This window comes from Limulus polyphemus, unplaced genomic scaffold (genome assembly GCF_000517525.1).
Source record: "Limulus polyphemus unplaced genomic scaffold, Limulus_polyphemus-2.1.2 Scaffold647, whole genome shotgun sequence".
In the NCBI taxonomy this organism is placed as follows: Eukaryota; Metazoa; Arthropoda; class Merostomata; order Xiphosura; family Limulidae; genus Limulus; species Limulus polyphemus.
Window position 1 is genome coordinate 71,261 of NW_013666257.1, and position 13,226 is coordinate 84,486.

Consider the following 13,226-nt stretch of genomic DNA (forward strand, 5'->3'; position numbering starts at 1 on the left):
TAGTAAACACAAGTTCTTTCAAGATTACAGAGTGAAATAACAAAAAACGTTAGGTTAAAAAATAAAATAATTAAACTTATAGGCGCCATCCTTTGTCCCTATTCATCTGTGGTCGTAGATAATTTTAATTATTTTTTTTATTTTTTAACCTAACGTTTTTTGTTATTTCACTCTGTAATCTTGAAAGAACTTGTGTTTACTACAGGTAACAGTGAATTATTTCAACAATGAGCTTTACTACAATTTACAGCTTTTACAGTAAGTAAGATTAGTTTTTAGAACAAGTAGCCCCCCCCCCCCCCCAGTGGCACAGCGGTGGGCAGAGTATAGTGTAGCTTTGTGCTTACTAATAACAACAACAGAACAAGTACGACGTTTCGATCACTGGTGCGATCATTATCAAGTACACAAGTAAACTCAAAACGAAACTAATAAGCTTTACTATTTAATATGTCAAAAGCACGCTGTCCAAATGCTCATTATAGATTCGAATAGAATTTAGTATTGAAACCATTCGAAGTTTTGTACTGTCAGTTTGGTTTGTGTGCTTTAGTAAACGCTCCTGAAGAAGCTATAAAGCGAAACGTTGAGTGTCTAATTAAATAAAAACAACATTTTGGTGTTATAAGGTCGTTTATTTCTAGTATTAATAGGTTTTCTATACACTACAGAAATTAAATAATGAGTCGTATATATCTAACAGTTATAATTTCAGAAAGTAATGTTTCTCATCAAATACTCCCGTACAATATGTATAATTTAATCTCACGTTGTTGTTGGCAGACATTTGTGTTGTTGTTTAACTCAAAGTGACGGATTTGGCTTATCGACAAGAATCTTTTTGTAAAGTAACGATCTGAGACATATATAAAATACTTGTTTGAGTATGTGATGATTGATTTACGATTGGAGGATAACTGATTATTGAGTTAGCGAGTTTTTCAATCAGTTACTGTCAACTGGTTAATCATTTAGTTTAGTTTTGTGAATATTGACTTTGTATTTCGACGACAAAATAAACTTCTGTGGATAGGAGAGGAGAGTTAGCAAGTAAGTGATGCTTGCGCAAGTTATCTGAACTAGCCTCCCAAATTTTTAACTTACAGATTAGAAGGGAAACATATATGTAATCAACAACACTCACCAACAACTCATGCACAATTGTAATCGAATATTGAGATTTAAAGTCACTCTTATAACCCACTCACGACCTAATAGTATGGAGCACGATTTTGAGCCAACGGGACGCGAATTGTAGAAACCCAGATAATACATTGACACGCTATTATGCTACGAACAGCTCTGAGTAGTTAAGTTGTCTTTGCGTGTGCTGTGTACTTAAGTATATTGGTTTGTGTTAGCTAATTTAAAGTTTTTAAAAAAATGTTTTTGTTGTTTTTTCTGTCATTAAGAGGTCTTAGAATCTCGAGTTTTTATTATTTATATTTACCACACAACAATTAAACCGTTACAACGCTATTATTTCTTCTACATTTAAAAATTTCTTGTGTTTGAAGCCAAACTTCTCATACTTATTGAAAAATGTATATATTTTATGAAGGTAAGCCTTTGAGATGTAAAATAGATCACGTTATCCTGCGCCACCTGTTATTTTTAGCGTACCATAACATGTGTTACCTGTTATGTTATCACATTTTATACAACTACTATAAAAGTTGTATCTGACGGAGAACATTATGTTGATATGGCAAAAAAGACAGATGGAAATTATTAGTTTTATAATTATCCTGACGCAATCTATTCTACAAAATAAAATATAATAAAAATAAATTAGTCCATAGGCAGCTCAGCAAGACCATTGGGCACCTTGAAAAAAAGTAATAAATTAAACTATTAAGTAAATAATATTTTAAAGAATAATGAAAACTGTTACTTTTTTACTTGCAATAATTCATAGCGAACACAAAACTAACTGCCTATTAAAACTCGGATGAAATTAATGATTTTGTGACGTTATTACAATTGGAACTCAATAAACAAAGTTTTTTCAGAATGTACTCCGCATTTTGGGTTTTTGGGTGCGCTATAAAGCGAGTTTTTTCTAGGACTCATCCTAAATAACCATCTTTTGTTCATAAGAATAAAGAATAAACTTTGAATAGGCAGTTATAATGTTTTAACACTTAATTTCAATGATATGAAACGTACACATTGTTTTTTTTGTTTTTTAATTAACAAATACTCTAAAATCACTTAAGTATGCTCAATTTATCGAGCTTCTACGAAGAGTATCTAAGTTTATCCTGTCCGTGACATCAGTGGAATATAGTACAGGTCAGGTTTCCGGGGCTTAGATAATTTTACTGAGGACACGCTCAGAGTAGCAACATCGTGTAGTCAGTATACCGCTATCTGAACGTGTGATTGTAGGATTAAATAATTCAGATATTCCTATTTTCAACATGGCGGTATCGACAGTACGAGTGAAAATAGTTTAATTTTTGGCCAGTTTTTGGTCGCATAAAGTTTTTTGATTGAAACAACCGTTGCAGGAGTAAAATGAGAATACTTTAAATTTATTGAGAGGCTATTCGTTCTTGTTCTTCAGGAGGTCTAAATATGGAAATAAAATATTTTCAATGACCGAATTGTTTTATCTGTTACATTTTCTTTCTTGCTCATAGGCACCACTGGCTTGAATGGTTTCTTAATATCTAATTTTTATTTTTTGTTTTGTTTTTTCTGCTGAGCAACTTCAAAATGCTCAGACATTCAAAATTGCTAGGGAGCGCTTTGTTAGCCGTTACTACACAACATAAGTGTTCTTCCAGTGGACTTTCAGTTCAACCTTATTCATGCTAGAATTACTATACCCCCCCCCCCCAACTCTTTATTTTGACTTTATTAGCCGAATATAAAACTTTTATGAGACTCCAGCGTGATTTAATACATTCTACATTTATTTAACAAACGAAAAGAATGAAAAGGAGCAGCCTTTTTAACGAAGTAAATGTTTCTTTGCAGCTGGAATTTATTTGTGGTTTCATTCATGTAATGGCTTTGCTTAATATTCAAGCTGGAGATGTGTTTCGTGACATCCTGAGTATTCATGAAGAGTTCATAATATTCTAAACTGACTCTTCTATGTCAAATCTTCTGCCACGTATCTAACTTAAATACTAAGCAGAAAATATCCCAACTTGATTCCTATACTGAATCCCTACCGTATATTTATTTTAAACAATTATCTGAAAATATCCTAACTTCATTCTTCTACTATTATTGGACCTCCAGGGGAGTTAGGCACCTGGACTGTTGGTTTTTTAAAAAAAGTAAAGTCTACAAATTAGTCTCCTTTGGAAACACTTACTCAGATTGTTTCGGATATTACTGAATAACTATTCAAACAATATATTTTATAGAAATATCTTGTTCCCAAAATAAATTATGTTACGCTTGGGGGGGGTTGAGGTAACTTCACCCCTGTCCTAACTATATGTCACTCATGATAAAAAAGCAAAATAAGTGAGTGTGTGATGCAAGAACTAAAAAACGTTGGTCTTTATATTCGAAGCTTATTCCAGAATGAAGGGCAGTTGAAATAGCTAATGTCACTCTTCTGTAATTGATGCAGAACATATATTTATTCAGGGAGCTTTTATCAATTTTCATACAGGTTTTCTGCATGTAGTTACACCATTTTTGTTAACCAGATGTCGCATCCGAATGGTCTTAAAATGTGGTAATTGTCTTACTTGAATATAGAGTAAATGCCTACAACAAATGAGATGCTTTTAGATCACTTTGGCACTGTGTCTTTGTTTCTTGAGGTGGGGGGGTTTGTCTCAAGGGGTGATAGAGATACTTGTAAAAATTGTTATGCATTGGGGGGGTTTCTTCTCTGCATATGCTATTTGGAATATGTTATTTAGGCTATATATATAGGATATAATGATTTTATCATTTGTCTGATATGTAAGTGCAATATATCATAATTATTTCTGTCTTTGTCCGGCGAAGACATATTTGAAAAATTACCTCTTCACCCCAGCATCCAGTAAGGTCATAATTGAAATCTGTAATAAGCTAGTAAGTTTAGGAAATCCACAGAATAAAGATTTATTCACTTACATTTGTCTTTTTCCTTCCCTGTCCATGTTCAAGTACTTATTTTTTCCTTTAACTATCCTAAACCTGCATATTTAGGAAGCTTTTAGCTATATGTTAGATATCAATCAGTGTACCTGAATAAAACATTTTAACAAGTTATAAAACTGTTTTTAACTTTGTTGTTTCACAATTTTTATGCTTATTGAATTTGTTTAATGGTATTTATGTGAAGCTATGCAGATAGATAAATCGATTTCAGATTTATTTTAAAGTCTACTTAAAAGTTCTTGGGTTAGGGCGGCTAGTTTTTATATTTTTTTCAGCATTCTTACATCTGAACAGTATTTGGGTAACGGGATTAAATTACTAAAAACATTAAGAATTTAAAAATTGGGTCATTGTTGGCTGAAAAGTAACATCATGAAACTGTTTATATTAAACTAAAATGTTAATCTTGAGTCTATGCCTCTTCATTTTGTTATACGGAAACATTAAGTTGTTGGTAGAAGAGGCTTTGTTTGTTGTTAAGCACAAAGCGACATAAATGGGCTATCTGTGCTGTGCCCACCTTGAGTATGAAAATCTGATTTTTAGCATAAGCCCACAGACTATTGCTGAGCATCTGAGGAGCTGAATGAAGAACAAATTTAATGTTGTAGAAGTGATACTGTTGAAATAAAAATTCATTCTTGACATAATGCATTTTAATTTTTTAGATATATATCCTATCATTATTTATAAATATAATGTGGTGAAAATGACTACTAATGCCTTTTATTTTCACATTATGTTCGACTTATAGATTTGCCATTGCTGACACAGCCTATAGGCTGATGCACGAGGAATGCCGGGATCAGTGTATCCTAATATCTGGAGAGAGTGGGGCAGGAAAGACAGAAGCTTCCAAAAAAATCCTACATTACCTTGCTGCTGCAAGTTATCATGCTAAGCAGGTGGAGCATGTGAAAGAAAAACTCTTGAATTCTAATCCTGTGTTAGAGGTAGAAGATCTTTTGAATTTTACAGTCTAGCTTATAATAGGTAATTCTAAAAGTTAGTTATGGCTGATGTTTATGTACAGAGAAGTGAGTACATTATATTAAAATGATTTTGAATATGCTACTCAGCAAGTCACATGGCAGTAACACCTGATGTATAACAGCCTTTTCCAATGCAAGATATTCATACATTTATATCATAAAGATATATCCAGTTCAGGAATTTTAATGAGGATGTCCATTGTAGAATGACCAACTTGTGGTACCAGGACCATGCATAAAGAGACTTGCATCAAGTCATATCCCTGACATGATAAGCAAAATGTGGCATCTTGAAACAGATAAGAATCCCAGATCACAAAGGTCAGCAGCAAAAGCTGATTATGTGCCCCAGGCAACAGTACATAACATAATCAAGAAGGACCGCCATATGGAAAACTATCACAAGAGTTGCTTTCATAATATATCAGTTCAACTACTGCACATTTTAAGCAGCTATAAAATGAAAGGGGTATTATTGCCATTGTGGCACATACTGGTCAAGTTGCTATATGTAGCTCCTATGGATTTCTTTATGATCTGACTGTTGAAATGACTGCTGCAAAACTTTTGTTATTGTACACAAGATGGATCATAGAAAGAATTCAAGGAGGAGTGATGTGCTTTGGATATGACAGAGTCTTTTAGCAATGGAAACTGTGATGCAGAGTTATTGTCAGGGTGCATGGTCATCAGGTAGAGCATGACAACATGAACTGCTACAACATGATGAGGCTCCAGAATAATTTTATTTAATACAATGTACTCAAGCTCTAAAGAAAATGTATATTGACTTTTTAACTTAAAACACGAACCTCATGAAAATTATTCACTTATGCTGTACTGTAGCTAACCTATACAAGAATCTATAAAAATAATTCAAACTAAACGTTAAAACTTTATAATAATATTCATTAAAAAAAGAGACACCACTTTCTTCAGTGTTCACACCATTTGAAAAACTATGGTGTGAACACTGAAGAAAGTTTTTACACATAGATGAAAAAAAAATAAAGCCCTGAACTTCAATCAGGCACAACAGATTCGATAGGGCATATTTTTCTAATATATCCATGGAATTTAATTAGTGTATCAGAATCAACCTAGAAAAACTAACCACTTAAAAACTGTACATTTACTGGCCAAGATACAAAAATACAAGTATTGTTCACAGTATACTTAGTATCAGTAAATAACTCGAATTATAACTTAAGTTGATGAATGTTGCATATTAAGTGCAAATGTTTAGTTAAATTACAGTGAACATCTATAAACATTACATAGGCAAACTGATTATGAAATGTCCATTTTTCAAAAGCACTTTGGTTTTAGGGTTTTGTATTTTTGTCTTTAATTGATTTTTTGAAACTAGGTGATTTCCTAACGTCGTCAATGAGCATTACATTTTGTTAAGGAACTTTCACAAAATGAAGCATTAATATTTGATATAACACACAAATTTAAGAGAAATAAGATTATAATGAAACACGCTACATACTTTCTGTATATAACATGAATACAAATATTTTTATTTGTTGAATTTGATAAAACTCATTTAAATGATCCTTGTACGTCTTCAAGGACATTAAGGTAGTTGTTTTGTTAAAACATCTCACGTTAACTGTATAGAAAGTAAGAACATTTCTTAATAACTCTTGTTCTTTTATTATTGGGAAATCAGTATCAACTATGTGAATATCAGAAGGTGAACCCCCTTTTTTTCCCCAGGACCCAAAATCTAACAATATATGATACAGCATTTTAGATAAAGTTACTGGCTAATTCTGTTTTAGCACTAAGACAAACACATAAACTAAAAACTGATCATTATATCATCATATAAGCTTAAATAAGAGTGTTAATTAACTTAATTTGAAAATGTAGTACACGATGCGTTGAATATCTGTTTACAAAACTAGTAACATACTGACATTAAACACTGTTATTATGAATTTCTTCCTAAGCTGAACCACCAATACTGGTGCAGAACACGTTATTCTACCATTAACTTCTTAAGTTGATATCAGTATAAAGTCTAATTTACAGTAAATTATAAGTTAAGTGTAGAGTGATCATTTTACAACAGCAAAAAATTTTTTTAAAATTAAACCAGACACCTGGTCACTAGAGTCCTCAGTAAATCAGTTAAAGAATAGTAAAATGATAATATTTTCCGATAATGAAGGTGTCATCCAACATTGTCAAGTACATTTGAGAATATGATCAAGGAAAATTCATAAAATTTTTCAGAATTTGCAACATTATTATTATTTCGGACATGTAACATGCTCTAATACTTAAAGTAAATCCTTGTATAACAGAAACTATTGTTTTAAAGAAAACTTATAGTTTGTACCAACATGAAATATTACAAAGTAAGAGTGGTTAACTTGTGTCAAATTGTATGCAAGTCATAATAACTTAGTTATCATTTTGATAATTGTAACCATTACTTTGTTTTGATAATAGTAACTATTACTTTGTTTTGATAATAGTAACATTATGTTCTGCTATACCTATGATACCTAAGAAAGTATAATGTTTTCTTTCTATTTTTAGCCCATAAAGATGAATAGTTTAATTCAACTAAGTGTTAAAAGTTTTTCATATCAATACACATTTGCTGCATGTATTGATGTACAACAGATCATTTATGTATGTTTTGACCTTATTCCTTGGGTAGCTACATGTGGTCAAGAGTACAGGAAACAATGATTTTTTTATATATATTAATGTGAACATAGTTTTTCTAGATTTTGTAACATGAACCAAAGAGCAGTGGTTTTATATATTGTAGGTTCTATATTTTTAACAACTCTGTTTTGGAACTTGGGAACAGTTTGTTGCACACTTGGGAAATTCAAGGGCAGCAGGTATCAGGACAGTATCAAATATTGTGTAAATTTTTTTTTGAGAAACAGCGAATTAATCATCCTTTCAGGTCCTGTGGCATCTATGGATGAGGATTATCTTGTCCTTCAATGTCACATGATTTATGGTTGGTGTTATTTGAAATATGTCCATGCATTATACAAAAACCTAAAGATACGGTAACTTGGTAGGTGTATGGAACTTCTGAGGTCACAGTGTTGTGTACAATGATACAACATGTGATATCATAGTAAGGAGGCCATGTTGTTCACATTCCACTGACTTTCCCAAGTGTGTTGTGCAAGTTTTCATGTGTTGGTAATACTAACTTTGATGTTCTCTTCTTGTAGGCTTTTGGGAATGCCAAAACTAATCGAAATGACAATTCTAGTAGATTTGGCAAATACATGGATATTGAATTCAATTTTTTGGTAAGTATAAAAAAGGTTTTTTTGGTTTATTTTTTATTTCTTGATTTTATACATATCTTAAATGTTATACAAATACATTCATATTAATGATTCATTTAGTTTGATTAGGAGAATTCCCATCTGTTATTTTTTTCACAGTAGCATTTCAGGTGATGTAGATCATTTGATGTTCAGTTGAATATTCTTGTCTTTACATCTATCAACTTATAAAGCAGTGTTTATCTAATTGAACTTTCAAACTGAAAGAGAATCTAATATGAATCTATGTATAGTTTCTTGATTTTATATTATAAAAAAAAGATCTTAAGGAGCTTAAAGCTATATACACAAGGCTGAGAAAGGTATTGTTTATTTGAGATATTATAGGAGTATGTTTTGAAATGATATCAAACAGTTTTAAGCATTTGGGGAGGTAGTGTATGCATAAAGTACTGTAGAATGGGGCTTGCTGAATCTGTTTGTAATTCTTTAATCACTTCTGTTGGCTTGCACCCACGATTTTCATCTACTATTTTGAATATACATGTTGAAACCATATGTGAAAAAGTAAACTCCCTTGAAACTAGCTATAGCTTTAAGCTGCTTAAAATCTTTTCTATAATAGAAAATTAAGAAACTATTCATCATAGATTCATATTATGTCGAATAAATTCTTAAATATCTCGGAACAAGTCTCTTCAGACTAGTTAAGATACTTGTTTTAATTTGTCCACATTATTCCTAATCATAGACTTTATGATTTTTGTATCTCAAAAGTGTAAAAGGATAGAAGCGAGTTAGTTGATGAGTGCACCAAGTTATATCTACTGGCTTTGTATATTCTTAGAAAATAACATGTATTGAAGACCTGTAGAGTGGCAGGGACTAGAAATCAAAATATAAAGGCTAGTTTGTTTGATTTCCTTTCTGTCCCATGTTACAATTTTAAACAAACGATCTACAATCATTTCCACTAACATCCATGCCAAATTATCTTTAAACTTTTATAAACCATACAAATGTCTTTCACTCAGGTTCAGTAATTCTATCAAGGAAAGAAGAGACAAATGGCCTCATAAGCCCTTAACCAGCAGTTTTTTCAGATACTAGGATTTTTTTGAAGGAGAAGTGAAAAAAAATATTTAGTTGGCTAATGTTCAACTTTGTTTGTAAAAAGCACCAGACCAGCCTATGAAAACTTGAGGGTCAGCATGGCATTGTGTTATTCAAATGTATACACAGAAAAATTCAAATCATAGTTAGAAAAACCTCCAAGTCTATGGATGTTCTTTCTCTTGAGAACTGACCTTCTATGCAGGAACTTCTCATGCAGCTACCTGCAGTCTGAAGATAAATCACAGGTGTTAGTTAGAGAAGCTGAAAAACAACAATTTTGAACTTATTTTATAGCTTTTGATTGCGGGCAGGAATACTCATTATAAATAGCAGAAATTAACTTATGATAAATATCAAACCTCATTAAAAAGCTTTTGGTTTGCTGAGACAAAGATAATTGTCTTCTTCTTTCCATTACATTTTACATGACAGTATTTTATCTTAGTTAATGCATTATCTTGTCACAAGAGATTTTATAAACAACTTAAGATTATGGATTGTTTTATCATACAAGAGGTTTATAAGTGACTTAAGATTATGGATTGTTTTGTCACACAAGAAGTTTTATAAGCAACTTAAGTTTATGGATTGTTTTGTCACACAAGAGATTTTATAAACAACTTAACATTATGGTTTGTTTTGTCACACAAGAGGTTTATAAGTGACTTAAGATTATGGATTGTTTTGTCACACAAGAAGTTTTATAAGCAACTTAAGTTTATGGATTGTTTTGTCACACAAGAGATTTTATAAACAACTTAACATTATGGTTTGTTTTGTCACACAAGAGGTTTTATAAGCGATTTACGACTATGGTTTGTTTTGCTGTAACTCAGGACAATACCTCACATACAAAATATACAAATTTTCCCTTTGTTAAGGAACACTTTATTTTCTTCCCAGTTTTATATAACTTTTAGACCATCAAGTGAAAGACAAACTCTATGTTCATACCAAGTTAGGATATATGTTCGACTTCTTCCACTTTCTCTATGTATGTCAAAAAATTAATTACTAATATATGTTTAAATCAACAAATAACTAATGTTGACTGTAGATCATGTGCCTCATGATCTTTCATTCCATTTAAACATAGGAACAATTACAAAAAGTGAGTTTTTATAAGACCTTTGTTGGATATATATATATATATATATCTTGGATATTCTTAATATTCATGTATCTTCTCAGGAAGCTGTAACAAAGTTCTACTAACTTGTCTATTCTTATCAACTAGGTATAAAAGAAATCTCTCTCAGAAGCAACAATGGGAACCACATAGCTATATGTTATGAAAATTTAATGTTTTAGAGAAGTGAAATATATCTTGTGTATTTGTTAGCTATTAAGCATTTTAGAATGATGTATACATAGGTACAACATAGATCACTATTTTTGGATTCTAAACTATTTATAGGGCATACACATTGCAAGTAGGAAGAAAGTAACTATTGCAGATATGTATTGTTTTAGTTCTTAAACTTGACCTGAACATTATCAGCTGCTCTTTCTCTGGGTCTCAAAGTTGACAAATATGTAGAATTTTATGGCTTGTGACACTTTAACTGTTTAAAGTTTTAAGATATTTTAGCTTAATTAGGTAATACCCACTAGTTTAGTCCTAGAGTTACTGATGAAACACATTTATTTTTCTAAACTGTTTATGGATCCATGAAATTATTGGTTACAGAGTCCCTAATAATATATGAAGCACACATAAAAAATGTAAACAAAGATACCAATAATACTGCAATTAATTCAATGAATTATTGCTGGTGCTTATGTATTTTGTGTAAAGAATAAAAAATTTTATTTAATTTTATTTTCTTTGTTCTTTACCACAAGAGTTGTAATAGGTAACTACATACAATTACTCAATATTATATAATATATGGACCTCACAAGTTGTTAATGGGATAAAAACGTTTGTAATTTGAGGGTTAAATAAGTGGATAAGTGTGCATTAAAACAATAAAGTACTTAAAACATTGTTAGTACATGGGCTTAAACAATCAGTATTTGAAACTACCGGAATTAACTTAACAAATATATATTTTTTGCTTATTGTACTTGAGTATTAAAATATTCCCCACAATGAGTATAAGGAAACATAAGAATTGAGAAAAAGTGTCCTGTATACACCAGAAGTTTGGTTTCTCCTTTTCATTTTTTTAATATTGTTTAAGTATATTGTCTGTTTATTTTTAACCCACTGGTTTTTTGGTATATTATCTGTATATTTCTTACAACGTGTTTTACTAAATTTTTGCAAGCTATTTATGAGTATTAATTTATATTTAATAGTGTTCATACAATATTTTGATTAAAATATTCACAATAATGCTATCTCTCTCAGCAAATAAAAAAGTTTTTGTTGATGCCTTACATTCATTGTTACTAGTATCACAAGGTAGGTTTTAATATGTTATGAGGTGAAAATATTGTGTGAGACATTATCATTGTTATTAGGGTGCACCTCTTGGTGGCCATATCCTTAACTACCTTTTGGAGAAGTCTCGGGTGGCTCATCAGAATAACGGTGAAAGGAACTTCCACATATTCTACCAGCTAGTGATGGGAGCTGATGACAGCACTTTACAGAGGTTACTCCTTCGGCGTGATCCAGAGTTTTACTATTACCTGAACCAAGTACTGAATATGTTTTCAATTTTTTAATTGAAATACTTGTTTCATTATTCTTTATTGCTATTAAAATCAAAGCATAATTAAATTATTAAGGTAATATGAATAAATATAAGACATTTATAGTACTAGTTAAAAAAATGATATAAAGTACTTCAGAATCTTTGGATTATTCCTTTTAAAGTATCTCATATTAAGAAATCATGTTGTTTAAGTAAGAAACAATTAAATATTATGTAAACTGTAAGTTCTGCATTATATTATCTATTCAATAAGATGCTGTAGTCACGTTAACTGGTAGCAATAGCTTTGCAGAAAAGAGTTCATTTCAGGGTGAATCATATGTATATGTAATAAGATAAAATAGAACTTGAATTAATATATTTTCTTCAGTATGTAAAATCATCTAATTAAAGCTCTAGTTACATATTTTTCCACCTTCCAGTAGTACAACAGTAAGTCTGCAGAATTATAATGCTAGAAATTAGGTTTTGATACTCATGGTGGGAACAGCACAGATAGCCTATTGTTTAGCTTTCAACTTAACTACAAACAGACCAACAAAATTAACAAACATTTTTTTTACAATCATAAAAGACCCAAAATTCTCTTTGTCTCATCTCATTTAGAATAACATAATATAGTGTTTAGGGACAAAAAAGGGACCTATTGGACCTCTAAACTAAACTAAAAATATCAAATTAAATAAATTAAAGAATAAAATACAAATTCTAAAGCCAGCCCTTATCATTCATATTGTTATCAAGCTTTCTCTTAAACTCACATAAATTTACTGCCACCACAACATCTGAAGTCAACTCATTCCAGAGGCCAACCACCCTTTTAAAAAATAAAACTGTCTTAGCTGAAGATGACTCCTCTCCTGCCAAAATTTATATTTGTGTCCTCTAGTCCTAGTATTCTCATTGTTAAATATGAAAAAAGATGATGATTCAGCACTATCAATTCCCTTTAGAATCTTAATTACCTAAATCAGATCTCCCCTAACTCTTCTTTTTTCAAGAGAAAACAATTTCAGAGACCTTAATCTCTCCCCATATGATAACCTCTCCATCCC

At 31.0% G+C, this 13,226-nt stretch overlaps 1 protein-coding gene across 1 annotated transcript in view; it reads left to right on the top strand.

Moving 5' to 3' along the window:
* The window catches only part of LOC106459673 (unconventional myosin-Ic-like), a 74,171-nt gene that overhangs the window by 29,105 nt on the left and 31,840 nt on the right, over window positions 1–13,226 (top strand). Inside the window, exons 4-6 of the mRNA XM_022386213.1 lie at window positions 4,874–5,072; window positions 8,330–8,410; window positions 11,975–12,154. Of these exons, the coding sequence (XP_022241921.1) occupies window positions 4,874–5,072; window positions 8,330–8,410; window positions 11,975–12,154 (460 nt within the window). The remainder of the gene's footprint in view (window positions 1–4,873; window positions 5,073–8,329; window positions 8,411–11,974; window positions 12,155–13,226) is intronic.